Here is an 18,235-nt window from a genome sequence, read left to right as displayed (position 1 = left end):
AGACGCTTCGGCGTCGACTCCTCTCCGGTACCGAGAGCCGGATGTGTCGAGGGCGACCGGTGACGGTGCTTCTTAGCCTTCTTACGGTGCCCGTCACCGGTGCAGGGTGGTATGGAGGAGGAGGAGGTCGATCCCCCTCGGTCCCGAGGAACCGGGTCAGACAGGGTTCGGTCCCGAGGGCCACGGGCTGAAGGAGTGACCGGGGCCGACTGCCCACGCGGTCTCTCACCTCTACCCTCACCGGAGGACCGGCGGGCCGACGGGACCTGTTCTCCTGGGGTCGATGCCATCGATGCCGATTTTTCGGGCATCGATACCGGTACCGAAGGACCGGGCGTCGATACCGATGCCGTCGAAGTCGAGGGGCCGGCGCAAGTTCCAAAAAGGCGGTCCCGCAGAACTTGCCTCGCAACCTGAGTCCGTTTCCGGAGACCGAGACACAGAGAACACGACTTGATATTGTGCTCCGGCCCGAGGCACTGGAGGCACCAAGCGTGGGTGTCGGTCTGCGAGATCGGCCGGCCGCACCGACCACACTTCTTAAATCCACTCGGGACCTTCGAGGACATCGACGGAAAAATCGCGTCGGCGAAGTTAAAGTCGTCGATGGTGGCGGAAATCACACCTCGAAAAAATAAATCGATCGCGCGGCCACAAGGCCGCAACGCGACGCCCTCGCTAGAAACGAGGGAAAAAAGGAGCGCATGCTCTTTTTTTTTTTTTTTGAAGAAAGAAAACTGGGGCACGCGGCAACCGAATAAAACTAAACAAAACTAAACAAAATCGCGTAAACGCGACGGTCTTTCCGGGGCTGCGAAGGGAGAGCGGCGACGGCACGACTCTCCTCAGGCGCGGAAAAGAAAAGACTGGCGGGAACGGTCACGCACGAGCGGGAAGACGGCCGCGCATGCGCGGTGGGCGTGCCCCGCGTGCGGACCGCCCGCGAAGCTTTTTCCGGTTGGTGGGGGCTGCCGCGGACGTCACCCCAGTCGTGAGAACAAGCAGCCTGCTTGTCCTCGGAGAATGACAAGTTTTGAATAAATGGTGTCAAAATGAATCAGTTTAAATGAAGGAATGAAAAGTAGCTTTTGGTCTGAAGACGATGACTCCTAACTGGGGTACATAGTATAACTTCTCTTGATAAGTAAGGCGGTTGACTTGAGTGCAACACTTTGAAGATCAGGAGTATAAGCTTATAGGTAGAACATTTGTCCCAATCTCAATTTTTTGTAAAACTGGTTGGGTAGAAGTTGAAACAGGTTTTAATTTGATTCTTGAAATTGCCTATTTGAAACAGCTTGTAATACTAATATTCTTATTCTATGCATGCCAGAAACATTTAAGTTAAAAAGTTAAAATTTATGTACAGTTTAAATTATTCTACTGGAGGAAGGAAGCTGAAGAAAACATGAGCATCAAAAAAGGTATCTGTTTTAATGAAATTTTCTTTTTGCATAATCTTTATATAGCAAGCAAGTGGGGGAGGTACCTAGAGCAGCTTTGGCTGCAGCTGATGCCACTCTGGGGTCCACCACAGAAGCCAAGAAAGCAACTGTACTCATAACAGGATTTCCAGACTGGCTAAAGGGGACAGGCTGATAAGCCAGAGGACCAAGTGATGCATCTGAATTCTCCAAATAAGGGTCTTCAATGGGAAGCCTTAGGAAGTGGAGAATGCATTCATCCTGAGTGCGGCTGCCTACATGCTCCGAAACCTTATTCCAGTCATCTTTGTACATTTCCAGAGCCTGAAATAGAAGAAAAGAAGCATTACTGATGATATCAGTTTCTACAGTAATAAATATATATGGAATAGACCCCTTTAACTTATATTTATATAGCACCCTAAACCAGAACACTTTCAAAAATTATACACAGGTAGAATACGTAATGTTGCAAAGTGCTTACAGTCTACGTGCTTTCCAAAGGCAATAGGGAACAAGTAACTTGCTTATAGTCCCATATGCTATTGGAAGCAGCAGGACTTGGATCCTGGGCTGTTTAGTGTACAGTTCTGAGCATGTTCAGCCCTAGTTTAAAGCTCAAAATCAACTATCAAGAGTTGAGTGGGATTATGTGTCTGATTAATCCTGAAAAACTGTCTAGGAATGATGAGAACCATCTGCCCATTTAGTACCTGTAACAGCTGCTCGCTGCAGTTCCTGTTCTGTCAAGCATGAGAGCATGGCTCCAAATGCCCCAGAGTCGGGAGGTACTTAAGAGCTGCCGCTCTACAGCACACTGACGCAGGCTTGCTGATATTGATACAGCAATGAGGGGCATGGCAAAGAGGCACACCCTTTTGTGAGACCTGAGGAGACCCAAGGAGATTCTGGTTTTTTTTTTTAAGAGGATCATGCTTTATTATATGTAAAAAGTTCTGTTAGTGTACATGGAGGTAGTATTTGAGGTACTTGTATTAGAATTCAAAGTAGGGATGAAGAGAGTGGGATGGCTTGGTGGTAAATTGGTAGGATTTAGGGGGGAGGTGGATAAGTGTGGGGTGATGGGAAGGAAGGAGTCAAATGTTGCACAGTGGATTGGAAATATGTGAGGAAGGGGTAGGTATGCACACTGGGGGTTTAATGTGCAGAAGTAAAATAGAACAAATGAGAGCAGGATCAACAGGTGTGGTGGGGGTAGGGTGGGTAGAAGGCAATGTATGGAATTTAGCATTATTACATGTTATAGTGTTGTGAAAGGAATATGGTAGTGGCAGTTTGCCCAAAGGGAACTGAAGATTTTTTTTATTGAAATGGGAGACAAAACTGGCATTGGGGTGTTATTACATTATGTCCAGCTCGGATTGGTGGTTCAGGTTTGAGAAGAGGTAATTGAGTTTTAGTGGTGTGATTGCCATTTTCAGAATATACGATATTAGGCGAGTTAATATCCATGTTGTTGAAAGGAGCTATTCCAAAATCCAGCTACTAGCTTCCTCGTTGGATGTGGGGGACTTGCTGCAGGTGGTGAAGGAGCCTACAGATCAGCGAGGGCATACCCAGGATTGATTTTTATAATGGAAAATATTTATCAGAAATAGCAGGTTCAGGTGGGGAGAGGGAGGGCATAAAACCGATACCACAGTAAGGTAATTAGAAAAACATAGGTCATGAAAAGGGGCACTATTAGGGTGGTAGGCAAGGGAGAGGTAACGGGGATGTGGAACGTTGGGAAGAGTTGGGAATTGTAGGAGGGAAAGTCAGTGAATGATTTGATGGAGAAATGGTGTTAAGATAACTGGGGATGCTTTAGAAGAGATGGTGCCAGTTCAAACCAAATGGATAAGGCCAGTCCATCAGAGGAAGTGGTATATGGAGGCACTGAAAGTTCAGAAATGTAGATCTAATCTAATCACTTATAACCCTCTAAATCCTGAATAGGTTCAAAGTGGTTTACAAGAAGAAATATTTAATAAACAAAAATAACAATTCAAAGCAATAGAGAGAAAGCGAAAATACTTACCTGTAGCAGGTATTCTCTGAAGACAGCAATCTGATTATTCTCACAACTGGGTCGATGATCCGCGTCGGCCTGGGAATCGGCAAGAACATAGCAAAAAAAAAAAAATTTTGCCAGAGCCTTCTGGCGCATGTGCAGCGCGTATTGACTTCCCGCCTGTCGTTTAAGTTTTAAAGCATAAAGAAATAAAACAACTCCAAAGGGAGGTGGGCAGGTTTGAGAGAATAATCAGCCTTTTGTCCTCGGAGAATAACTGCTACAGGTACCGTATTTTTCGGACTATAAGACGCACCGGACCATAAGACGCACCTAGGTTTTAGAGGAGGGAAATAGGAAAATTTTTTTTTTCCTTTTTCCCTCCTCTAAAACCTAGGTGCTCCGGTGCGACTTGTCCAAGTTCGGGATCGCCCTCCCCCCGGCCCTGTCACCACTTCTCCCCTACTCACGTCACGCGATGTTCCCTGGTGGTCTAGTGACGTCGGGGCAGGAAAGAGCCCCCTCTTTACTACTAACTAACTAGCATTTCTAAAGCGCTACTAGGGTTACGCAGCGTTGTACAATTTAAACATAGAAGGACAATCCCTGCTCAAAGAGCTTACAATCTAAAAGACAAGAGAACAATCTAAAGACAAGTGAACAATCTAGAGGACGAGTGAACAGTTAGTCTGATAGGGTGGATAGATTGGGGCATTCTATATATCTCGAGCGGTTAGGCGCCGAAGGCAGCATTGACGAGGTGAGTTTTAAGCAGAGATTTGAAGATGGGTAGGGAGGGGGCATGGCGTATGGGTAAAGGAAGATTGTTCCAGGCATAGGGTGAGGCAAGGCAGAATGAGCGGAGCCTGGAGTTGGCAGTGGTGGAGAAGGGTACTGAGAGAAGGGCTTTGTCCTGTGAGCGGAGGTTACGGGCGGGAACATAGGGGGAGATGAGGGTGGAGAGGTAGTGAGGAGCCGCAGACTGAGTGCATTTGTAGGTAAGGAGGAGGAGCTTGAATTGTATGCGATATCTGATCGGAAGCCAATGAAGTGATTTGAGGAGAGGGGTGATATGAGTATATCGGTTTTGGCGGAATATAAGACGTGCAGCAGCATTCTGAACTCTTTCCTGCCCAGCGCGCTGCTCTCCGTCCTCCTGTATGCTGCCTGACAGCCTTGGCGAGATTCAAAATGGCCGCCGAGAATTGAAGTCTTGGCGGCCATTTTGAATCTCGTCGAGACGGTCAGGCAGCATACAGGAGGACGGAGAGCAGCGCGCTGGGCAGGAAAGAGGGGGCTCTTTCCTGCCCCAATGTCACTAGACCACCAGGGAACATCGCGTGACATGAGTAGGGGAGAAGTGGTGACAGGGCTGGGGGGAGGGCGATCCCGAACTCGGGGGGAGGGCGGGAGGGAGGGAACTCGCTACCTTCGGACTATAAGACGCACCCCCCATTTTCCTCCCAAATTCGGGGGGAAAAAAGTGCGTCTTATAGTCCGAAAAATACGGTAAGTATCTTTGCTTTCTCAGAGGACAAGCAGGCTGAGTTGTTCTCACAACTGGGGTATCCCTAGCATCCAGGCTCACCCAAAACAATTAACATTGGTCAATTGGGCCTCCCAACAGCGAGGACAAAACGCAGATTAACCTGAAACTAAATACAGCTAGCTGAGAGTGCAGCCTGGAACAGAATAAAACAGGCCTAGGTGGGTGGAGTTGGATTCTAAACCCCAAACAGATTCTGCAGCACTGACTACCCAAACCGACTGCTGCATCGGGTATCCTGCTCAAGGCAATAGTGTGATGTGAATGTGTGGACTGAAGACCACGTTGCAGCTTTGCAAATCTCTTCAATGGAGGCTGACTAAGTGAGCCACAGACGCGGCCATTGCTTTGACATTATGAGCCCTGACATGGCCCTCCAGGAGTCAGTCCAGCTTCAGCATAAATGAAGGAAATGCAATCTGCTAGCCAACTGGAGATTCTGTGTTTTCCGATGGTGACTCCCCTCTTGTTAGGATTAAAAGTAACAAACAACTGGGCGGACTGTCTGAAGGGCTTCGTCTGCTCCATGTAAAAGGCCAATGCACTCTTGCAGCCCAAGGTGTGCAAGCTGCTTTTGCCAGGATGGGCATGAGGACAGGGGAAAAAAGTTAGCAAGACAATTGACTGGTTCAGATGGAACTCTGACACCACCATCGGCAGAAACTTAGGGTGCATGCAGAGGACTATTCTGTTGTGATGAAACTTAGTATAAGGTGCATCCACTACTAGGGCCTAAAGCTCACTGACCCTACAAGCTGAAGTAACAGCCACTAAGAAAATGACCTTCCAGATCAAGTACTTCAGATGGCAGGAATTCAGTGGCTCAAAAGGAGCTTTCATCAGCTGGGTGAGAACAACATTGAGATCCCATGACACCGATGGAGGTTTGACAGGGGGCTTTGACAAAAGCAAACCTCTCATTAGCCAAACTAAAGGCTGTCCAGAGATCGGCTTACCTTCTACACGCTGAGAAGCACTAATTGCACTAAGGTGAACCCTTACTGAGTTGGTCTTGAGACCAGACTCTGACAAGTGTAGAAGGTAGTCAAGCAGGGTCTGTGTAGGACAAGAAAGGAATCTACGACCTTGCTGTCACACCAGATAGCAAACCTCCTTTATTTAAAAAAGTAACACCACTTAGTGGAATCTTTTCCGGAAGCAAGACCCGGAAGATACCATCCGAAAGACCCAAGGAAGCAAATTCTAGGCTCTCAACATCCAGGCTGTGAGAACCAGAGACTGGAGGTTGGGATGTAAAAGCGATCCCTCGTTCTGGGTGATGAGGGTCGGAAAACAGTCCAATCTCCACGGTTCTTTGGAGGACAATTCCAGAAGGAGAGGGAACTAAATCTGACACGTCTAGCATGGTGCAATCAGGATCATGGTTCCGCTATCTTGCTTGAAATTAAGCAAAATCTTTCCCACCAGAGGTATGGGAGGATACGCATACAGAAGGCCTGTTCCCCAATGCCGGAGAAAGGCAGCTGACACTAGTCTGTCCTGGGCCTGAAGCCTGGAACAGAAATGAGGGACCTTGTGATTTGAGTGGCAAAAAGATCCACCGAGAGGGTGCCCCACGCTTGGAAGATCTTGCAGGCAATGCCCATATTCAGCGACCACTCGTGAGGTTGCATCACTCTGCTCAGCCTGTCGGCCAGACTGTTGTTTACGCCTGCCAGATAAGTGGCTTGGAGAAACATGCCGTGACAGCGTGCCCAAAGCCACATCTAGATGGCGAGATCCAGTGCCCCCCTGCTTGTTGGTGTAGTACATCGCAACCTGATTGTCTGTTTGAATCAAGATGATTTGGTTGGACAGCCGATCTCTGAAAGCCTTCAGAGTGTTCCAGATTGCTCAAAGCTCCAGAAGGTTGATCTGAAGACCTGTTTCCTGGAAGGACCAGGCTCAGAGTGTGAAGCCAATCTACATGAGCTCCCCACCCCAGGAAGGATGCATCTGTCGTCAGCACTTTCTGCAGCTGAGGAATTTGGAATGGTCGTCCCATGGTACTGGGCTGGATTGTCCACCACTGAAGAGAATTGCGAAAGTTGGTGGACAGTTGGATCACATCCTCTAGATTCCCCGCAGCTTGGAACCATTGGGAAGCTAGGGTCCATTGAGTTGATCTCATATGTAGAAGTGCCACGGGTGTTACATGAACTGTGGAGGCCATGAGCCCCATAAATCTCAACATTTGCCAAGCTGTGATCTGCAGAGACGCTCGAACTGTGGACACTAGGGACAGAAGGTTGTCTGCCCGTGTCTCGGGAAGATATGCTCGAGCCATCCTCGTGTCCAGCAGTGCTCCAATGAACTCCAATTTCTGAACAGGAGTGAGATGGGACTTGGCGTAATTTATTACAAATCCCAGTAGTTCCAGCATCTGAACAGTCATCCGTATGGACTCCAGAGCGCCGTCCTCTGTGGTGCTCTTTACCAGCAAATCGTCGAGGTAAGGGAACACATGCACTCTAAGTATGCATAGTGACGCTGCAACTACTGCTAGGCATTTTGTGAATACTCTGGACACAGACGCCAGGCCAAAGGGCAGTACGCGGTGCTGAAAGTGGTGCATTCCCAGCCGAAACCGAAGATACTTCCTGTGAGCTGGAAGTATTGGGATGTGTGTGTAAGCATCCTTTAAGTCCAGAGAGCATAGCCAATCGTTTTCCTGAATCATGGGAAGAAGGGTGCCCAGGGAAACTATCCTGAACTTTTCTCGGACTAGGAATTTGTTCAGGGCACTTAGGTCTAGGATGGGACTCATCCCCCCTGTTTTCTTTTGCACAAGGAAGTACCCTGGAATCCCAGCCCTTCTTCCCTTGGTGGAACAGGTTCAACCGCATGGGCCTCCAGAAGGGTGGAGAGTTCCTCTGCAAGTACCTGCCTGTACTGGAAGCTGTATGAATGAGTTCCCAGTGGGCAATTTGGAGGTTTGGATTACAGATTGAGGGTGTGTCCTACCCGGACTATTTGAAGAACCCACTGGTCGGAGGTTATGAGAGGCCACCTTTGGTAAAAAAAAAAAAATAAATAAATTATATATATATATATATATATATATATATATATATATATATGTTAACTTCCTTCTAACCGGCAAGTCCTCTGGCATGGACACTTTTACTATGGCTATGCCTTGCTGGAGCCAGTCAAAAGCCCGTCCCTTGCTTTTGCTGGGGAGCAGCAGGGGCCTTGGGCGCACGCTGTTGACAAGAACGAGTGTGCTGGGGCTGAGCCTGAGTAGGCTGGCGAGACGCTGAAGTGTACCTATGCCTTGAGTAGGAATAGGGGGCACTCCGCAACTCACCAAAAAACCTCCTGGAGGAGGAGGTCATAGCAGAAGGTGCCCGGTGGAAGAGAGAAGCCATGTCAACATTGTGCTTCTTGATCTGTTCAACCAGATCCTCCACCTTCTCTCTAAAGAGATTATACCCCCCAGCAAGGAATATCCACAATTCTCTGTTGGACTGCACGATCCAGGTCAGAGACATGCAGCCATGAGAGTCTGCACATCACTATACCTTGAGCAGAGATTCTGGATGCTACATCAACAGTGTCATAAGCGCCCCTGGCCAGGAATTTACGGCACGCCTTATGCTGCCTGACCACCTGGTGAAAAAGTTTGGCCTGCTCCGGTGGGAGGGCATCGACCAAACTGGACAGCAGTCTCACCGAGTTCCGCAAGTGGATGCTCGTGAAGAACTGGTAAGACTGAATAAGGGCAGCGAGCATAGCGGCCTCATACATCTTCCTCTCAAAAGAATCCAAGGAACTAGGTTCTCTGCATGGGGGTACCGAAGCATAGTCCCTAGAACTCTTGGCTCTTTTGAGGGCGGAGTCCACCACCATGGAGTTATGGGGTAACTGAGAACTCATTAACCCAGGTTCTCCATGGATCTGATACTGGGAATCCGTATTCTTAGGGATCACGGGACCAGTCAGAGGGAACGCCCAGTTTCGCATAAGGACTTCCCTGAGTACCTTATGCAAAGGAGCGGTCACTGCCTCTTTACGAGGAGAGGTGTAGCCCAGGACCTCGAGCATCTCAACCCTGGGCTCATCCTCCACGTCTACAAGGAACGGAATGGCCTCAGCCATTTCACGTACAAAAGAGGAAAAGGAGAGGTTCTCCGGGGGAGATAGTCTCCTTTCAGGTGGAGGGGATGGTTCAGAGGACTCATCTGAGAAGTACCTGGGATCCTCCTCTGACTCCCAGCGCTCCTCTTCAGTATCGGAAAGCACTTCCCTCAATGACCTCCGAGACTGTACCTGCCTCGACGCCGAAGTCCTACGGTCCTGATGGCGATGTTGAGGGGTCGACACCCGCATAGACTGCGGCGAAGTTTACTCCACCGATGTCGATGGGGAGATGACCTGGGTGGCAGCCGACACAAGAGCCGCAAGCAGCACCGAGCTCAGGGACCTCACCACAGGTAAGGGGCCAGATGTCACTGCAACAGAAGGCTTGGAAGGTGCAAGCATCCCCAACGCCAATGGACACAGCAGTTCTTCCAGGAGCTCTGGAAGTAAGGCCCTGATGCGCTCATCGACAGCCGCCATTGGAGAAGGCTGCGGGGCCGGTGGAGCAGTCGGTGACAGAATCGGTTGAGGCTCGGGAGCAGGAACCGGACTGCTGGGAGACCGACGCATCGGCATCTCTTGTATTCCCGCGCTGACACTTCTCAGGTACCGAATCCCTCAGCGCCCCGGAGCTCCCAGCACTGTGTGTTGAGGGGGAACGGTGACTGTGCTTCTTCGTCTTCGCTCGATGAACATCACTGAGGCTCCTCGGTGCCGACGTTGAATCCTCATGTCGCCTCAGGGTTGGGTCTGACAACGGACGGTCCCAGGGGGCCTGCACAGCAGGAGGCCTCGAGATAGGTGGAGACCCACTCGATGCCTCACTGCTCCCAGCTTGCCATGACCTCTCAGCAACCATGCATACCTCTGCTCTCGATGTCGATGACCTCGGTTTCGATGTCGACGTCGAAGGACTGGAACGAGTCTCTGGGCTTCTCGAGCCAATTAAGTCCTTTTCTTCATATGAAGACAAAGGACACAATGAACCAGGCTATGGTTAGGCCCAAGGCAGTGTTTACACCAGGAATGGGTATCTGTACCTGAGATGGTCCAGTTGTACCGAGTACAACATTTGAAGCCGCTAGGAGTCTTCGATGACATGGAAGGGAAAACCGCACATGCAAAATCAAACGACTCGATTATGCAGAGGAAAAAGGGCATTAAAAAAAAGGGTAGAGACCTGACTGCGCGGCCTAAAAACAGCCACTGACGAAAAGGAAAGGAAACAAAAAGGAAAAAAAAAAAAAAACGAGAAATATATTTTTTTTTACAAAAATGAAGAAAACAAAGTCAGTAAAAGAAACGATAATAAGGTCGAATGAAAAAACTTGAAGGCTCTTTCGCAGGCACGAAAAAAGGAGACACAGAATTAACCTGCTGCTCCTTCCGCGAAAAGACTGAAGAGCACGATTGCATGATGGGTGGGAAGTCAGTCCGTGCAAGCGCACCAGAAGGCTCTGGCAAGCTTTAAATTTTTTGCTATGTCCATGCCAATTCCCAGGCCGATGCAGATCGTCAACCCAGTTGTGAGAACAACTCAGCCTGCTTGTCCTCGGAGAAAGAATAAAATCAACCTAAATATTTCTGGAATAGATAACTTTTCAAATGCCTTTTAAAACAAAGGATAAGAAGATTGTTGTTAATGGTAGACCACTCCAAACCTGGCCCATATGAAAGAGAAGAGATCCTTCTAATAATTTCTTCACATGAACACGCTTAAAAGAAGAATCTCTATATATAAAAGGCACCACCAACGTTCTATGAAGCCTCCAGCTGGAAGTGTGAAGGGGGAGAGATATCCGGTTTCCCCATGAGTGTCTGCCCCACCCTCGCTCTCTCTGTAACACAAACAATGAAGGAAAAAACACAGCAAAGCACGAAATCAAATCGCTCTCTCTGTAACAGTGAAGGACTCAGAGGGGGGAGGGGACAGCAAAGCACAAAATCAAATCGCTCTCTCTGTAACAGTGAAGGACTCAGAGGGGGGAGGGGAGAGAGGGCCGAGGGCAGGGACACACACACTCCCACATGCACACAGAAGAAAACCTTGCTAGCCTCCGTTTCATTTGCATCAGAAACGGGGCTTTTTTTTTTACTAGTAATTCAATAAGTTACGGTTTGAAGACCTAAAAGTACATCTACTAGAGGAAATAACCAGTATAAATAAATGAATAGATGCAAAGCCATAGAAATTATTATAAGCAAAATATGATAGTTTAAAAACTACATAAGCATGAACAAGGAACCAAAGAAGATTTACAAGCAATGGTACAACATGGTCAAACCTCACTCATTTGTAAAATAATCTGGCAGACATATTTTGCAGTAACTTAAGCTTCCTCCAGGTCTTAGTTGTTATTCCAGAGCATGTAGCATTATGATAGTCCAGTTGTGATAATACCACATGCTGGAGTAGTAAAGCAAAGTGATCCTCATGGAAATATGAACGAATCACTCTGTTTAAGAGAGAAAAACACTTTCTTGAATAAGTTATTCACTTGAGGTTCAAAAGATCATAAAATATTTGTTTTGGCAGTATTCAATTAAAGGTATAATCCTCTTGGACAATTTGCAGAACCCACTGGTCTGAGGCTGCAAGGGGCCACCTTTCTAGGAAATAATTCAGCCTCCCCCCTTATTGGTGGACTGATACTTTTACTTTAGCGAATGTACGTAGTATCACACCATACCTTATGAGTTTATCTTGGTAGGCAGGCTGGATGGGTCATACAGGCCTTTATCTGCTATCATCTACTATGTTACTATGGCTATGCTCTACTGGATCCGGTCAAAATTCCATCCCCTGCTTAGACTGGGGATCTGGTTGGGGCTTCTGAATACACTGTGTGGAGAATGGGAATGCAGAGGCTGGGCCTGATGCTAAGGAGGGGAGGAAGGAGTGAACCTAAGCCTTTGAGTGTAGTAGGAACTCTTGTAGCCTGAACCCAAAACTTCCGAAACGTGGAGGCTGCAGAAGGAGTGGACCGAGATAGGGATTTGATGGTGTCAGTTCTCTTCTTTATGAGATCTACTACTTTTTCCATCTTATTCCCAAAAAGATCGTCTCTTTGGCAAGGGACGTCTATTAACAGCTGGTCCCAGGTCAGAGACACGCAGCCATGAGAGTGTCTGCACATGCCAACAATAACAGCAGAAAGTCTTTATGCCACATCAAAAGTGGCCCAAGCTTTGTGCCTTCTATACTCTGCTTATTAGTAATCTAATGAAGTTGAGTGGCCTGTTCTGGCAGGACAGGGTCCACAAAGTCTAGCACACTGCTCAAGAAGTTCTTCAAATAAATGCTTGTGTAAAGCTGGTAAGACTGAGGTAGAAGAAGAGGTTGAAATCTACAAGAGGGTGAAAGTAGTAGCCCGACACCATCTCCGCGGCCAACCGGGCAAGGAGTATGGGAGAAAAGATAACCTCCATGGCATAGGGCCACGACTGAAGCAGAGTCTTCAGGGTAATGCCAAGTTTCAGTGAGGGCAAGCAGATGGAGAGTACGAGAGATAAAGAGGTCATGGATGTAGGAAAGTTTGTTATAGACAGAGCGGGCATTCCACAGAGCGCAAGAGAAAGACAGGGAAGGAGGGGGGGAGGAGAGGAACAGAAATTAGATTGGAGATATCACGGTGTGATCTGCACAAATAGGATGAGAGCTGTTGTGGAGGACCATGATTGGAATTAATGTCCCCAGAGGACAGCAGGAGAAGGAGCAAGAAGGTACGGAGAAGAGTAGGAGAGGTACAATGACAGCGACGGAGAGCAGGAGAAGGAGCAAGAGAGTATGGAGAAGAGTAGGAGAGGTACGACGATAGCGAAGAAGGCGAGATGTACTCAGATAGAAAGGAGATGGATGAATGGAAGGAAGGAAATGTTGAAGGTTGAGAGCTGAGAAAAAGAGGAAAAAAGAGATGGTGAGATGATGAATACAGAGGGTGGACAATGTGTTCCTGCAGTGTACAGTGGTTTAAGATGGAGAAACAAATTAGGAAGGGACAGTACAAGAAGAAAAAGTGTACTGGAGCCATAAATACTAACTGGGAGAAAAATAAATGTAAAGAGAATATGGCGCGCGGCACCTAGAGCAGAGGTCCTGAGTGGATCGGAGTGGACCTGGGAGTCACCCCGGAGAAGGCTGTAAAGGATATGCAGATGAGCTGCATATTACAGCTAAAGTGGAGAGCGGCCACTCAAAACTCAAAGTTCTGGATTTCAAGCGTGCTGACTTTAGTAAAATGGGGGAATACCTGAGGAAGGAGATGATGGGCTGGAGGAAATACGAGAAGTGGAAGGACAGTGGTCCAGGCTGAAAGAAACTATAAATAGGGCCATGAACCTTTATGTAAGGAAAGTAAATAAAAGCAAGAGAAAAAGGAAACCGATATGGTTCTCCAAGCAAGTGGCTGAGAAAATAAAGGCTAAAGAGTTGGCATTCCAGAAATACAGAAAAACTCAAGAAAAGGAACACGAGGAGGAATACCGGATGAAACTGAAAGAAGCCAAGAGAGAGATACATCTGGCGAAAGCGCAAGAACAAATGGCTAGAAATGTAAGGAGGGGTGACAATAATTTCTTCAGGTATATAAGTGAAAGGAGAATGACTAAAAAGGGAATTGTGAGACTAAAAGATACTGCGAACCGCTATGTGGATAATGATGAAGAAAAAGCAAATTTGCTGAATAGATACTTTTGTTCTGTTTTCACAGAAGAAAATCCTGGAGAAGGACCGCGATGGACTGCAAAAAGTACAAATGAGATTGAAGTGGACGGAGCACCATTCACGGAAGAGAGTGTTTATGAACAGCTTGAAAAGCTAAAGGTGGACAAAGCCATGGGACCGGATGGGATCCACCCCAGGATATTGAGGGAGCTCAGAGAGGTTCTGGCGGGTCCTCTTAAAGATTTGTTTAATATATCCTTGCAGACGGGAGAGGTTCCTAGGGATTGGAGAACGGCAGAGGTGGTCCCTCTTCACAAGAGTGGTGATAGGGAAGAAGCTGGAAACTACAGGCCGGTAAGCCTCACTTCGATTTTTGGAAAAGTAATGGAAGCGATGCTGAAGCAAAGGATAGTGAATTTCCTGGAAGCAAATAAGTTGCAAGATCCGAGACAACATGGTTTTACCAAAGGGAAATCGTGCCAAACGAATCTCACTGAATTCTTTGATTGGGTGACAGGAGAAATGAATCAGGGACGAGCTATAGACGTAATCTACTTAGATTTCAGCAAAGCTTTTGACACGGTTCCCCACAGGAGGCTCTTAAATAAACTGGATGGGCTGAAGATAGGACCCAAAGTGGTGAACTGGATTAGGAACTGGTTGACGGACAGAAGCCAGAGGGTGGTGGTGAATGGAATTCGCTCGGAGGAGGGGAAGGTGAGTAGTGGAGTGCCTCAAGGATCGGTGCTGGGACCGATTCTGTTCAATATATTTGTGAGTGACATTGCCGAAGGGTTACAAGGTAAAGTTTGCCTATTTGCGGATGACACTAAGATCTGTAACAGAGTGGACACCCGGGAGGGAGTGGAAAACATGAAAAAGGATCTGAGGAAGCTAGAAGAATGGTCTAAGGTTTGGCAATTAAAATTCAAAGCGAAGAAATGCAAAGTGATGCACTTAGGGAATAGAAATCCTCGGGAGACGTATGTGTTAGGCGGGGAGAATCTGATAGGTACGGACAAGGAGAGGGATCTTGGGGTGATAGTATCTGAGGATCTGAAGGCGACGAAACAGTGTGACAAGGCGGTGGCAGTAGCTAGAAGGTTGTTAGGCTGTATAGAGAGAGGTGTGACCAGCAGAAGAAAGGGGGTGTTGATGCCCCTGTATAAGTCGTTGGTGAGGCCCCACCTAGAGTATTGTGTTCAGTTTTGGAGGCCATACCTTGCGAAGGATGTAAAAAGAATAGAAGCGGTGCAAGAAAAGCTACGAGAATGGTAAGGGATTTGCATTACAAGACGTATGATGAAAGACTTGATGACCTGAACATGTATACTCTGGAAGAAAGGAGAAACAGGGGTGATATGATACAGACGTTCAAATATTTGAAAAGTATTAATCCACAAACCTTTTCCGGAGGTGCGAAGGAGGTAGAACGAGAGGACATGAAATGAGATTGAAGGGGGGCAGGCTCAAGAAAAATGTCAGGAAGTATTTTTTCACGGCGAGAGTAGTGGATGCTTGGAATGCCCTCCCGTGGGAGGTGGTGGAAATGAAAACGGTAACAGAATTCAAACACGCGTGGGACAAACATAAAGGAATTCTATTCAGAAGGAATGGATCCTAAGGAGCTTAGCCGAGATTGGGTGGCAGAGCCAGTGGCGGGAGGCGGGGATAGTACTGGACAGACTTATACGGTCTGTGCCAGAGCCGGTGGTGGGAGAAGGGGCTGGTGGTTGGGAGGCGGGGATAGTGCTGGGCAGACTTACACGGTCTGTGGTCTAAGCCCTGAAAAGGACAGGTACAAATCAAGGTAAGGTATACACAAAAAGTAGCACATATGAGTTTTATCTTGTTGGGCAGACTGGATGGACCATGCAGGTCTTTTTCTGCCATCATCTACTATGTTACTATGTTACACAACAAAACAAAAGCTCGTAATGGTCACTACCTAAATCTTCCTCTCTACGATTCCACAATGTGTCTGTAACACATGAACCTTATTCGACCACATCATTTTGTATTTGTTTCTCTATCGGAGTTGGCGAACGCTTTTATGGTACTATGTAAGCCACATTGAACCTGCAAATAGGTGGGAAAATGTGGGATACAAATGTAACAAATTAATTAAATTAACAAATTAAACTAGCATCAAGCCTTGAAAAATTTGCTTCCCAGCTGACTCCAGAGTGCATCCCTACCTAGGGGAACTGAGGCATGGGTCCTTGAACTTCAGGCTCTTCAACCACCACAGTGTGATGCAGCAAATGCAGCTTCTCGAATCCTGGAGCCTTCCGGACTATAGAGTCCACCTTCTTTGGTACAACATGCACAGAGAGTGGGTTTCCCAATTTTTTTATCTGCACATTCTTAAGGATGTTGTGGACGGGCTCTGTCACAGCCTCCTTAGGTGAGGGAGTCAATCAAGGTCGTCCTACATCTCGATCCTGGGCTCATCCTTGATCTCCAACTTAAATAGAATGGCCTCCATCAATTCCCTCTAAATCTTACAAAGGAGAGTGCCTTTAGGGAGACTTCCTTCTTTCTTGTGGTGGGAAGGAGTCTGAAGGAAGGCTAAGGGATCTCTCCTCTGAGAAGTCCTCTGGCTACATCTCGGAGTCCCAGGAGTGGTTTAACTCCAACTCAAAGTATTCCTCACAGGAAGTCTGATCTTGTACCTGCCTCGACCTACAGGACATCTGGTCAGGATCTGGGCGAGAGTGCCAAGGTGCAGGTCCTCCCCTGGACTGCAGGTTTGCTTCCTCCCCCAATGGGTTCAAAACAAGTAACACATAGGTCAGTGGTGACACCGATGCCTGGTTAAGCACCGATGTTGACCAATGGTCAACAAGCAAAGCATGGGTATCAAGGATTGGCTGAAGCAGCACCATAGTTGGCACCAATGCCCTCGATGCCTTGGTATCATGATGAGCAAGGATGCACCTCAGTTCCGCCTTTAACATAACCCTCAATCGCTCCTCAAGGTCAGGCATCGGTAAAGGGGCAGCCAAAGCCATTGTTTGTACAATGGCAGCCTGCAAAAGAGGGAGGGTCCTGGCTTTAGGGAGACAGGTGCATCAAAATCCCTTCTAAGGAGTGCGCGGTCCTCAGGGCTTTGACACTTTTCAGGTCCTAGCACTCCTAGTGCCATGTCTCAAAGAGGACTGATGCTTCTTTGTCATCATTTGATTTATTTATTGGGATTTATTAATTGCCTTTATGGTGTACAGTAGGTACAGTTTAACCCTTTAGTGTCCAATGTTCCCGTAATAAGCCATATGGGAACAGATTGATGGGAACATTGGACACTAAAGGGTTTTTAACAGAACTCAGTTAACAGCATTAACAATGGTAAAATAACCAAGAATAAACACAGTAACATAGTAACATATTAGATGACGGCAGAAAAAGACCTGCATGGTCCATCCAGTCTGCCCAACAAGAAAAACTCTTTGTGTATACCTTACCTTGATTTGTACCTGTCCTTTTCAGGACCATAATAATAATAATAATAATCAAATACAATAAATGAAGTAAACTTGAAACAGTAAATTGAAATCTAATAACAGAACTACAGTGAAACAGTATCAAAAACATACACATTTAACAGCACGAATTCAAATACCAGAGATATAATACAATGTTAGCATAATGCTAATGATACATCTAATATGCATGCATTAGAACATTCAACTATCAGATATGATGCTAAAGATTTTCTACAATACAGCTTACCATATAGCTGAGGGGCCAAGAGCAGATATATGATGGGAACAAGATATGTGGTACAGAATCAGTTGTGATAATTTGATGGTTAAACTCAAGGCAAGTTCGTTACATAGTTAAGCAAGAGATTTTATTTTTTGTTACATTTGTACCCCGCGCTTTCCCACTCATGGCAGGCTCAATGCGGCTTACATGGGGCAATGGAGGGTTAAGTAACTTGCCCAGAGTCACAAGGAGCTGCCTGTGCCTGAAGTGGGAATCGAACTCAGTTCCTCAGGACCAAAGTCCACCACCCTAACCACTAGGCCACTCCTCCAAGGAACTGATCTAAGTTACAGTGTGTATAGCAAGCTAGTCCAGGTGAAGAATGAGTGTATTGTTAGTCACCCTACATATTAAAGGCTTGGAAGAAGAGTCAGGCTTTCACCTGCTTCCTTAAGTAGAGGTAGCCTCAAGTTAGACATAGTCCCTTTGGGAGTAAATTCCAGAGCATGGGGGCTATTCCTGAGAAAGATCGATAGCAGGTATCACATCGTACAATTTCTTTTGATGAGCATACAAATAGTGATGATCCTTGAGAGGACCTTAGAGGTCTGAAAGGTGTGTAAAGGGCTAACTTATTAAGTACTCTGGCCCATTTTGTCTGAGGACCTTGAAAACCAAAGAGAGTTTTAAATTCAGCCCTGTAAGGTACTGGTAGTCAGTGTAGCTTTTGCAGGAAGGGTGTGATATGGTCACGCCACTAGCAGCCTTTTGCTGTAGCATTCTGAATTAGTTGGAGC

The 18,235-nt window shown here is 47.0% G+C and overlaps 1 protein-coding gene across 1 annotated transcript in view; it reads right to left on the bottom strand.

Annotated features, from left to right (window-relative positions):
* The window catches only part of SMARCC1 (SWI/SNF related, matrix associated, actin dependent regulator of chromatin subfamily c member 1), a 542,893-nt gene that overhangs the window by 176,263 nt on the left and 348,395 nt on the right, over window positions 1–18,235 (bottom strand). Inside the window, 1 exon segment of the mRNA XM_030196622.1 lies at window positions 1,490–1,748. Within this exon segment, the coding sequence (XP_030052482.1) occupies window positions 1,490–1,748 (259 nt within the window).

The sequence above is a fragment of the Microcaecilia unicolor genome, chromosome 1, assembly GCF_901765095.1.
Source record: "Microcaecilia unicolor chromosome 1, aMicUni1.1, whole genome shotgun sequence".
Classification (NCBI taxonomy): domain Eukaryota; kingdom Metazoa; phylum Chordata; class Amphibia; order Gymnophiona; family Siphonopidae; genus Microcaecilia; species Microcaecilia unicolor.
The sequence above is the reverse complement of the archived record's forward strand: the minus strand, read 5'-3'. Positions and strand labels throughout refer to the sequence as shown.